The sequence below is a fragment of the Gambusia affinis genome, linkage group LG04 (assembly GCF_019740435.1).
Source record: "Gambusia affinis linkage group LG04, SWU_Gaff_1.0, whole genome shotgun sequence".
Classification (NCBI taxonomy): Eukaryota; Metazoa; Chordata; class Actinopteri; order Cyprinodontiformes; family Poeciliidae; genus Gambusia; species Gambusia affinis.
Window position 1 is genome coordinate 30927893 of NC_057871.1, and position 12256 is coordinate 30940148.

Below are 12256 nucleotides of genomic sequence, written 5' to 3' on the forward strand. Positions count from 1 at the left end.
TTATGTTATTATTATTAAACTAAGTATGTTTAGATGTCATGTATTTTTACAATTTGATACTTTAATGTCTACTGAGATTGTACAAATATTTTTACTATTCTATTGTTTGAAAGCAGAAATATCTCTTGGATTGTACAGGTTGCTGACCTCTGCCACAGGATATTAATTTCTAACAGACATAAAATTTTGCCTCCAGTAAATTAAATATGTTATATAAGTGCAAAAAGTAAAAAAAAATACAACCATTTAACAGATATTTACCAACACAGAGATGATTTATAGATTTGAAGACTTCTATTTAAATTCCTCTTTAGAAGCTTTTCAAACTGCTCATAGTCCTGTTTAAGCTCTTTGCCACCGTTACGGTGTGTTTTCCAACCCACGCAGCCATTCGGTGCACTTCAGCACCACCTGCTCATCAATGCCCAAGTCCTCCACGACCTCATACTCCACATCGTCGTACTTGTGTTTCTCATTAAGGAGGGAGATTTTTACAATTGAGCTTATGTCTCCCAGTGGAGCATCAGGATTGTTCTTACCGGCTGCTCTGCTGTTCCTCTGAGGTACTGACTGCTGCCTCCGTCTTCTAGAATCGGTGGTGCTTCCAGAAGCACTGAAACCACCTGCAGCATTTCTGGCAGCAGAACGATGGTATCTCTCACTGTTTCTCCGCTGCAGCAGCAGAACAGCTTCAGGTGCGAGTGTTAGAGTAAAATGCACCTCTTCATTATTCCTAGATCTGGTCTTCACCACCGATTCACTCTTTTTTGAGCTTTGGTTCACAAGCTTGTGCTTCTCCATCTTTGAAAGAGACTCCCCTGAGCTTGATGTAAGAGGGCTATCAGTTTGAGACGACTGCAACAATTGATCTCTTTTGTTTGTCTGCAGCTCCCCTGAAGAAATTCTTCTGGCTGTGGTCAGATGACTCTTTGGAGGACTCTTTCTGCCCAGTTGTTTCAAATTTAAAGCCAGTCTCTCCTTGACTGAACTCCCTTTCCCTTCTCTTGCAACTTTTGTCGTGGCTCCACTGCTTCTAGATGATGCATCTCCAGTCAGCCCTGACACAGAGCGTGTGATTGAAACTTGTGGAATGAACGGCATTTTGGCAACACACAGAAGCAAGTAGGACAGAAGCTCGGATTTGCTGTAAAACTGCTGGTGGAAAAAGAACGAGGGCACCAAGGAGGAAACCAGCTCACTGAAGAAAGCAGGATATCTTGAAACATCCTCAGCCATGCAGGGCTAAGTTGGCAACTAGTGCATCAGTGTTGGGATCAGCCAGTGCTCATCTACCTGACAACAAAAACATCCTGGCATTTTACATCTGAGCAGCACAGAGGGCGTGGCGCTGCACGCTTCCTGGGATGAGCATGGCCTCAGAGGAGGTAAAGGAGAAAAACGTCTTATTACTGTCAGGCTCAGGGATCTAAAATAAACCTGCAGTTGTAATCCTCCAGTCTGGTCGGGGAGAGCACATTTACAACACACAGTGCACATGTAGGCATTAACCCAGGGTGACTCGAAGGGGTTTTTTTCTCAACAGAATTTCAGAGGGCATATTTATAGAGGCAGGTCAAATCAAGTTTATTTATATAGCATATTTTAGCAACAAAGTAGTTCAAAGAGCTTCACATCATAAAAATATTTCAACCTGGAAAGACACACAGAGACAGTAGGCATTAGAAACCTTATTTGACAAATAATCTTTGGCACTCAGGTCGCTGGCAGAAGAAGTGGCGCTGGTAACCGCTGTCAGAGAGGTTGAGGATTAGAGACGTCTACCTGGACACTGGTGATGGAGAGGATGTCAAAGGTACAGAAGAATTTGAGAGTTGAAGGTGGAGAAGGGATGGAGGTGGGTCGAAGCTTGACCAAGGAGCAGGTGTAAAGAGGATGCCAGACTTTATGAAGGAAGCGAAGCCTGACGATTGGAGGAGATGAGAAGACTGATGCCATCAAACTTCTCATCACGTAAAGGCGGAGCATGATGAGGTGACTGTCTGGGCAGGTGAGCTGAAGAGTTTTCTAGTTTGAATTTATACCTAGGTTTCAAAGTACAGTCACCAAACAAATGTGACATTTTGTCAAATACCATCAAAATCATCAGTACACATCAAATATATTGATCAATGTTCCATTTACTACAAATCAAAAGGAACTGTCAACAGGTGGGTTTTTAGTCTTTTGTTAAAGGCACTCAGTGTTTCGGGTGATTTGCAGTAATTTGTTGCAGATGTGTGGTGCATAGAAGCTGAATGCTGCTTCTCCATGTTTGGTTCTGGGGATCAGGCCAGGGTTGGTTTCTTTTCCCCTTAGCGGACCAGAACCTGCTGCACTAACTGATGTATGTTCGTTTGTATCTTATGTGCACAGCAGCAGTAGCTTGTTCGCCTTCTCTCCTATATATATATATATATATATATATATATATATATATATATATATATATATATATATATAGATATAGATATAGATATATATACACATACTCAAAATTAAAAAAAATTCCTACACAAGTGGTTCACAAAAAGAGGAATCAAACAGCAACCAAGAATCAACCTGAGAGACAGAGTTTGATCAACAAATGGGATTATTAAAAAAATTATCTAAACTTCTGAGATCAGCAAGTTTAGGGCTCTGAGTGAATCTTTTTTACCCACAAAGCACAAACGAAAACACATGAGCAAAGCTAATGTCCCCACTTGAAAGTGACTTCTGTGGTGACCTGAGTTTGACAGCAGCTGCATGTGGTCAGGCCTGGCGTGCGACACAGCTCGACCTCGTAGCTCACAATTGTTTCCTTGGATTTTTCATTAGCTAATAAAATCATAAGCAATGGAAAATAAACTGATCTATTGTCATCAGTATCCTAACAAATGATCATCGGACTGTAACTGTTCAGTTTCTTGCAAATTTCTTTGTTATTCACAAACCAGTAAAAACGTGTCAACCTACCAGTATAAGTAATCTTTTAATAAAGCATGTTGTTTTTTTTCACATTTGATTATCTTATTTAATTTTTTATGTGTTATGGGGGTGCAGTTGGTAGATCCTGGGTTTGATTCCCAGCCCGGGGTCTATGTACATGGAGTTTGCATGTTCTCCCTGTGCATGCATGGGTTCTCTCCGAGTACTCCAGTATTCTCTAAATACTCCTTAGGTGTGAGTGTGTGTGTGCATGGTTATTTGTCCTGTCTGTCTCTGTGTTGCCATGCGACAGACTGGCAACCTGTCCAGGGTTGCCTGAAATGTTTGCTGGAGATGAGCTCCAGCACCCCTCCTTACCCCACTAGAGACAAGGGTGTTAGAAAATAGATGGATGTGTTATGTTTTTATCATGTAAAGTAGTTTGGATTGCCTTGTTGTTAAAATATACTTTACAAGTCGGCTATATACAAGTGAATGAACTTCAAGTTAAAATATTTATTTTGTGGCACATTGGCACATCAAAAATTATTGCATTTCCTCAGTGATTTAATGCTTTTCTTTATTGACAAATTACAACACATCTAATAGTTTAGTATAATTAAGCAAATTTTATACCCATAATCCCATTCCACGCAGGCTTTTCTATTTGCTACTGCAACAAAGAGATTTTCTAGGCTCAGTTTACTTAAAGTACATTTATAATCCTTGCACAGCAATTGACTGATTTTATTCTTGAGTGACTGAAGTTTATCTGTTAATATTTCCAGTCCTTTGTCCCTCACGGGCTGCGTAATTAAGATTCTTATGAGATGTTTTATTTTAAGTTATAGCTCCCAAAGTTTGCAACAAGTTGTCTTTAAACATCCGTCAGAAATCGTCACAGGGAAATATGATATTCCATAAGGCTGGTTGATAATGATAAAGGAATTCTTTGTGATATCAATACCGCATGCACGGATGCTGCTTTGACTGTAAATTTTCAACATATTGTGCGGCCTAACTTTTGACTTTCTGCTTTTAAACCACATCCTTGTGGTTTTATCTATATATCCATCTATCTTGGGAAAATATACAAGGAAAATTGCCCTCAGGTGTAGGGTAATCTCAAAAGTCGCTTTGCATGTTTCCGTTCGAGCCACAAGAGGAGCTCTTTCGTGTTAGCTGTACTCGGTGTTGTAAAGACGTTCGTCGTAAACGGGTTTGTTCACTTTGAATGTAACCATTAGCGTGACGATGCTAACCTAGCTGTCAGCCAGGTATCCAGGGGTTTTGCTGCTGAGTTAGCTACCGGATGCTCCCAGTTGTACCTTCTTGACATTCCCTCAACATTCCTGGACGAATTCGTGTCGACTGCCCAGAGTCCGCGAATTCAAGTCCACTCCTGATTTAACCTAGTTCCTTTACCCCTTAGCTTATGTGACTTAGCTCACTGGCTATCGAAACTGCACACTCAGGCAGAACCGGACCGACGAGGTAAGTTAGCCTCCGCGCTTGCGAGATGTGATGTTGTAGCGGGCGGCTCGCTTTAAGGAAACACCGGTGCTTGAAAACCCATAGAAGGTAGGCCTAACAGTAAATGTGTACAAGAGAGCGAACTGAAACAAGCCTCGACCTAAACAAGCTTCGACTGCCCAGCGAGGTTTAATAGAACAAGGGAATTTTGAGCTAAGCTTATAGTAAACTGTAACGTATAGTAACGTTAATGGCAATGGCTGGACAGAACCAGCGAACCCTGCCGTGGCTAGCTAACCGGGTTCAGGGCTTCTGGTGTTAAAATGTATTTGGTCTAACTCTTACCCTTTAACACTTATTATATATATATGAGGAAAATTTTGAATGCTAACGTTACTCTGCGTTTTTTAAGTACAGTCGTTCCAATGCTCCAAGTTATGTCTAGCCAATGAATACAAGCTAAGTGCTAGTAAGTATAATCAAAGTAAACCACAGATAATAATTTCATAACAGCTTTTTAGCTTTATATGAGTTGTGTTACCAAAAGGCAAAGTTCAGGACAACTGTTCGCTTGGAAATCCATGTCGCTAGGTGCTAACTAAGTTTTTGCTTTGTGACTGTGCAGAGTTGCACTTAAGGACCACACCCAGACAAGATGTCACTTCATCAGTTTCTGTTGGAACCCATCACCTGCCACGCGTGGAATCGCGACAGGACACGTAAGGCTGAAAATATAATCGAATTAAAAAAATAGCAAATACTAACAAAGAAGTTTTGGTTTGTTCCAACACCTGTCTTAGGTTGTGTATCAAATTCCACATTATAAAAGCTCTTCATGCATGAATGAGTAACTGCAGGTAAACAATAGGTGTTAGGACAAGCTTGGTTTCAGTCTTCAGTAGTCAATGGAATCTGGTCTAACTGGTTGGGTTTATATATTTTCATCAAGGTAACCTGTTGGTTTTTTAGTTCTTATTTAATTTTCCATTGTTTTGTTTTCAGAAATTGCTATCAGTCCAAATAACCACGAAGTTCATATCTACAAGAAAAGTGGCAACCAGTGGTTGAAGACTCATGAACTGAAGGAACACAATGGACACATTACAGGTAGGTTCTTTTACACATTCTTTAACTTGTATTTAGTTTGATAGAGATTTTTGACTTATATTTGATTCCTTTCTGAATATATTCAGGGCATCAATGCAGTAAGGGAGATATAACATTTTACTTTCAGTGTCTGCATTTTATTAAAAAGGGCATTTTAGAGTTTTTCCTTGTGGACTTTCTTAATAGAAATGTCAATTTCTTGAAGTAGTTTAAATCAAAGTTTTTCCTGCCATGGATTTAACATATGAGATGATATTGTTGGTCATGTCAAATTATGAAATCAAGAAATTGCTTTTATTTAAGAGAAAAGCAGCCAGTTTTTCTGGCTGCTAAACTAATATAACACATCAACTATTATGATTTTAATTGTTGTTTTTATCATTTCTTATTTGATACATAAGCACATTTGGAGGGTGATTGAACACCTTGTTGACAGTCCAGAGTTAATCTTTGCAATTGACTTTGTGTTGTTTTCAACAGCAGCATTAGGTTTCCATTGATTGCACCGATCACTGATCTTTAAAAATGCCTGACCTTTCAATTCCGATTTTGGCTGATACAATTTTCTTTTTGTCTGAATATATAGATATAATGAAGCAAGAAAGTTTCAGGGTTGGTAACAGTGGTGACAATTATTAATACCGAATGTGCAGACATGACCTGGTGGGTGCGTCTGTCAGACTCTCACAGTAGACTAAAGAGGACAGTGGCTGATTTTTAGACCTTTGATGTGGTCAATAAGATCAGTGGATAAGATTGGCTTCACATGTAGGTATTAGCTGATCACCCAGCTTCCAAAATTGGGAAACCAGAGCAGATTTACCAGCTGACCAATTTATTGGTGCCTGCAAATAATGTTCACGTTTTAGTAAATTATGAATAGACTAATTTAATTTGTTGATTTTTAGACAATTTCTCAAATTCATCCTTAATAGTCATAGATGCATTCTGGAAGATGCAAATTAACAAAATGAACTATGCATTTGTTTTGGTTATATCTACTGTCATAATGTATTCTTAAATAAATTACCAATCTTTTTTTAATTTACATATAACCCTTTTCCAAAACCAGCAGTTTGAAAGTTTTTGGGGGGTTTTTGTTAGTTTTTTATTTTTTTTTTTTTTTTACATTTGTCATTGATTGGTTATTCCTTAGGTATTGATTGGGCTCCCAAAAGTGACCGTATAGTGACGTGTGGAGCAGACCGAAATGCCTATGTGTGGTCTCAGAAGGAAGGAGTTTGGAAACCCACCCTGGTCATTCTCAGGATCAACCGGGCGGCCACCTTCGTCAAGTGGTCTCCGCTGGAGAACAAGTTCGCAGTCGGCAGTGGAGCTCGACTCATCTCTGTCTGCTACTTTGAGTCTGAGAATGACTGGTGAGAATGAAGTAGCAGTGCAGCACCTTTCACATTCTCCAAATGCGTTTTTTAATATATGAATAAATTTGCCTACCATGCCTATGCAACCTAGAAAATATGGAATTTGATTATTTTCATGTTTGGATACTTTTAAAATAGGAGCATAGAAACTTATGTTTCTAGAAAATGCTTTCTTCTTTCTTTACCTTTTTTCAAAAGTGAACTTTTAAAATGATTAGTATTAAACTTATTTCCATTGTCATTGATTTGCTGCATGACAACTGGAGATTCTGTCCATTTTCACTGACTGCTTCAGTTTAACAAAAAAAAAACAGAAAACGCTGAAATGCTTACTTAGGTGAAAAATTAAAAGTTCAAAATTAAGCCTTCAGATTCTATTAGATCAATATTTTATGATGAATTTGGGATTCTTATACCAGGTCACATTCACTTAATAAATTTTTTTTATCACTTTGAATTTAAGATTAAAGTTGTCACCAATTGGCTAGACTTAAAACATTTATTTTAGGCCATATTTTGAGTTTTTGAGATTTTTAGACAGCTGCTCCAACTTGGTCAGAATAACTCCATGAAATATCCATCACACTGGCAAATTGTTGATAATCATTTATCGTTTTATGACTTCTAGAACTTGATGTAAAATATTTGCATATAAATTTTAAGAGTATTTTAAAAATGGCAAAACATAATTGAGGAGGGAAAAGTATTGAATTTTAAAATGAAAAAGGTTTAGGGTCCCTGTGAGCAACAGTGTGACTGTTTAATGTGACATTTCCTGAGCAATAACAGTAATGAACCAACATTTACTTGGGTTCTGTTGCACAGTGCTACCAATCCTGCTTTAAATCACTGTCTTCCTCTCAGGTGGGTGAGCAAACACATAAAGAAGCCAATCCGCTCCACCATCCTCAGTCTAGATTGGCATCCCAACAATATCCTCCTGGCTGCTGGCTCATGTGACTTCAAATGCAGGTACAATATGTGTAAATAAAAAAATGTATTAAGAAATAAAGCTGTAGTAAGTAAAAACTGTCCAGCCTTTTTTGCTTTTTTTAAGTGTTTTTTCCTCTCAACTGTCTTTTCTGTGCTCCGTCTCGGGCCTCAGGGTCTTCTCAGCCTACATTAAGGAGGTAGAAGAAAAGCCGGGCCCCACGCCCTGGGGCAGCAAAATGCCATTTGGGGCCGTGCTAGCAGAGTTTGGAGGAGCAGGTCAGTATCTATGTCCTACTTCAGGCTAATTCAGTTGTTTGTTGAACTGAAAACACACCAGCAGGTTTTTATGCATTCTTATCCTGCAGGTGGAGGGGGATGGGTCCACTCAGTCTCTTTCTCTGCCTCTGGGAACCGTCTGGCCTGGGTCAGCCATGACAGCACTGTCACTGTGGTAGACAGCTCTAAGACTGCCAGGTTTGTTGGTTTCTGTACCTAAAGAATTTCACAATGCCATGAAATGGGAGTTTCTCTAAAACTCCCAAAATATCTAAATAATTTAGAAAAGTAGTTTTGAAATGTAAAATACATTAAAAAACTGAATGTATACCATCAGTAGGTTAAATTATTTTTTTAATAATCCCATTTGTTGATTAAGCCCCATGAGTAAATAACTGACTGAAGGATGACTGCAGTTGCACCGGTAACCAACGGCTCTTTCTGAAAGTTTTCCTCTGAGCTCCAGGATGATCAGTCTGGGTTAATCTAAACGCTAATAAATCATCAACATTCCCAGCAGATCAATATGACCTCTGAACACAGGCTCCCTCTGAATCTGTCCACTGCTGATGTTCCCCATCAGGGCCAAAGCGCTCCTCAATTACGCAGCTCACCTTTGCGCAGCAGCTTGTGATTATACACACTTTAATCGCCTTAAAAATAATCGAACCTGTTGGGAGTTAATCTGCTGATCTAACCCTGTTTTCTATTTTTAGTGAAAATGAAATTACTCCACAGATGCATTTCATGCGCTTCAGCACACAGAACAATTATATATTTATGAGGCAAAAACTGAGGAAATGTACTATTTGCATTCGGGTGAGGTTTTCACATCTTTTCTTTTCTTTTCTTTATTTTGTGTGTGTGTTAGGTTATTGTCTGAGGAGAAATGTTCAGTTTCATAGTTTACGTTTAAACAATAAAATATTAAAATAATGAGAAATCATTGGGTTTGATGTTTCTTGGTCTAGATAACACTGAATGTCGTCAGATTTCAGTGTATTTAGGTGAGTTTTGTCACTTTGTAGTTTGTTATTGTCCACAGAAAAAGTCTGCGTGGCTGCCGCACATTTTCACGGCAGGTCAAAAGTTTGCGTATATTAACGCAAACTTTCACGCCACGTTAATTTTTACACATGCCAACTTGCGCGTAAAATATGGTGCCATGCATTTTTTGTGTGTTTGCACGCTTTATAGATGAGGCCCCTGGTCCCTGTTATGAGATAAGAACACAGAAGCCAAGTTATGTGCTTTTGGACAACTGTATTAATTGTAACAGTTCATCATGAAGTAAATTTGTATGTAGATAAAGACCGACTCTGCTAGCTTGTTGTAGCATGCTGCGGAAGGCGCGTTGACGTCTCTGTGAGTCTCTCAAGCTGAGCTCTGATCTGCAGTTTTTAAAACTATATCAAACATTTTTTATCTTGAAATGTTACTGTGAGACCTTAGCTTTTGCACATCTTAAGCAGTTTTGATTGCAACAAGAGCAATCCAGGATTAGTTGGAAAAGGTTACTTTGTCATTTAGTCCTGATCTAGCCTTGTTTTGTATCTGTCTTCTTTCACAAGCAAGTTCTTTGTTGATTGATTTACTTTTTGTGAACACTTCAATATTCTCGTGAGTCTGTTTAGTGTTTTTTTTTTTTTTTTTTTTCTTTATTGACTGTCGCCATGCTCTCTCTCACCTGGTATCAACCTTCTACACGTTTTGCAGTCTTTCCAATGATGGTGGTGGGAGAGATATGATTTGCAGAAAATCTTTAGGCAGAATAGAGTAAGCGTAAAAAGATTACATGTGAGACATCTCATATAGAGAAACCTGCATTACTTTACTTCAAGTATATTTGATGCATCAGCCAACATTATTCCAGGTAATGTAGTCTTGAGAAAAATGTGTTCGTTGCTAATAAATCATGAGGATTTATCTACGCTAATGCAGGTCAGTGTAAAATATTGAGTTAGGTATAAAAATGCATATGTCAATCATGAAAGCAGAGATGTCTCCTTTTTATGGCAGTACATTATTTCTTTTGATAGAATAAAATGAATGTAAGTAAATTTGTGTGTGTTTAGTCCCTCACAGCAGAAGACAGAGTTCCTGCCTCTACTCAGCGTCATTTTTGTTTCTGAGAACTGTCTAGTAGCTGCGGTGAGTTTAAAACAAACATTCACACTTTAACCATCCAGACATGAGCCATAATATTAAAATGCATTGTGTGTGTCTTCAGGGGCATGACTGTTGCCCCATGCTCTTCCGCTGTGATGATAGCGGAGCACTGGCTTTTGTGTCGAAGCTTGACCTCCCCAAGCAGAGCATCCAGAGGAACATGTCTGCCATGGAACGCTTCAGGAACATGGACAAGAGGGCCACCACCGAGGACCGCAATACTACCCTGGACACACTGCACCAGAACAGCATCACGTACGTCTGCAACTAAACACACACACAACATGCTAAGTTTGTAGTCAAATTCAGCACTTGCATATTTTATTTCAATGAACTGCGGTCAAACAGGAGAAACCTGAGGTAAGAGGCAGAAAAATTTCACAAATTCAGCACAATATATGGTATTGGTAAGAAAACAAAATTAGTTTTTTGTAAGATGTCAAAACAATTAGCAAATAAATGAAGGCTAGAATGATGAATGTATGCAAATATGTTGATTTTCATTTTTAAACAAATTTAGCTATTTGTCAGTCTCCTGCAGACCCCTGATTTCTTCATTCTTTTCCTTTTTTGTATGTTGTGAAAATCAAATCTATGTACATTCATTGAACATATTCATTTGAAAGTATTAAAAACATCATGTGACTGACCAAATTTTATAAATATAAATCTACAATAAAGCCCTTTTTTTCCCTTCCATTTCTGAAAAAGTGCAGTTTTAGGAGATACTTTTAGCCTGATAGCAGTGATTAGTACCGTGATTGTAAAATTGGAAACAACTAGAAGATTGTTTTTTGCATTTCTTTTTCACTTTTCCGCATTTATTTAGAATAGAAGATCAAGTCAGAAGTGAGCATTTATTGAGAATGACAATGCTATTAGAATTTATTTAATGGTGAGAACTGCTGAAACTGGCTGCCACCCTCATGTCAGTAGGTAGGCCACCGATGCTGGCGCACCACAACTCTGGTGTAATGACAGCTCCACAGAACCCGATTCTGTTTCAGTGGTCTGAACTTTTACAGCATTTCTTTAGCATTCTTCTCATTTAACATGTCTTCATCTTTGTTCTTGTTTAGCCAAGTGTCTATCTATGAGGGGGACAAAAGGGACTGTCGCAAGTTCTGCACCACGGGCATTGATGGAGCAATGACAATTTGGGACTTCAAGGTAAAATCGTTCCTGTATTGAGTGTGGGTCCACTCATGACGCAGCACTCACCACCTCCTGTGTTTTTCCTCCTCAGAGCCTAGAAGCTTCTATCCAGGGTCTCCGCATCATGTGAAGAAATGTTTTGAATGAATGAAGTCGCTGCAGCTTCACCCCTATTGCCCCCTCTGCCCCAGTCATCAACCCTGTCCCCCTCCCCCACCTGTGTGGCGCAGCCAGCAAAGTACATAACTGACCACCCTATTGAGTGTTTGCTGAAGCACTGATCAGACCATTAAACACTCTTGTTGGGCGTGTCCTTCACATACTCACAAACACACACGCACTACACACACTGAGCTGTGGTGTGAGATCACTGATTTTTTTTTTCTTTTTCTTTGCTTTTAAATAAAGGTTAACCAGGTGTAAAAGGGGGAAGGTCCTCTGACACGTACTAAACGTGATGTGAAATGTGTGTTTTTATGTTCTCTAACCTCCAGTACCAAAAGATGAACGCTAAAAGGTATGTTTTATCCAAAAATCCCAGACTGTATTTTATCTCACTCCAATCTGAACATGATCTCCTGTACAGGTGTTTGTCCTCACTGAGTTGGTAAAACAATTTAGACTTCAGGCCAGGGGTTATTAAAATGCTGAGCAAATGTTGATCGTTGTCTGATCAAAACCTGTACAAGATCTGATGTTGGAGGATTGAGGGGAGCAGCTGTTGAAGCTGCAGTGTCACGCCTGGCCAGCACTACGCTCTGAACTACCACACTAAAACCATCAATGGAGGATTTCTATGTAACTGATCATGAGGTTGACATGAAATAAAGATGAAGTACATTTACACTACACAA

The 12256-nt window shown here is 39.0% G+C and overlaps 1 protein-coding gene across 1 annotated transcript; it reads left to right on the plus strand.

Annotated features, from left to right (window-relative positions):
• Positions 1-4063: 4063 nt before the first annotated feature.
• arpc1a (actin related protein 2/3 complex, subunit 1A) lies at positions 4064-12256 on the plus strand. Its single transcript, XM_044113129.1, has 11 exons — positions 4064-4401; positions 5006-5099; positions 5383-5487; positions 6644-6866; positions 7734-7841; positions 7975-8078; positions 8168-8276; positions 10154-10229; positions 10309-10502; positions 11327-11417; positions 11494-12256. Exons 2-11 carry the CDS (start codon positions 5036-5038, stop codon positions 11530-11532), a joined length of 1113 nt encoding a protein of 370 aa, XP_043969064.1. The 5' UTR covers positions 4064-4401; positions 5006-5035; the 3' UTR covers positions 11533-12256.

Bases quoted from the DNA above. Each gene is read 5' to 3' on its own strand.
- arpc1a (XM_044113129.1), top strand. From the start codon at position 5,036: ATGTCACTTCATCAGTTTCTGTTGGAACCCATCACCTGCCACGCGTGG. The intron at 10,503-11,326 runs GTACGTCTGCAA...GTTCTTGTTTAG, and splicing joins CTGCACCAGAACAGCATCAC to CCAAGTGTCTATCTATGAGG. The intron at 11,418-11,493 runs GTAAAATCGTTC...TTTCCTCCTCAG, and splicing joins TGACAATTTGGGACTTCAAG to AGCCTAGAAGCTTCTATCCA.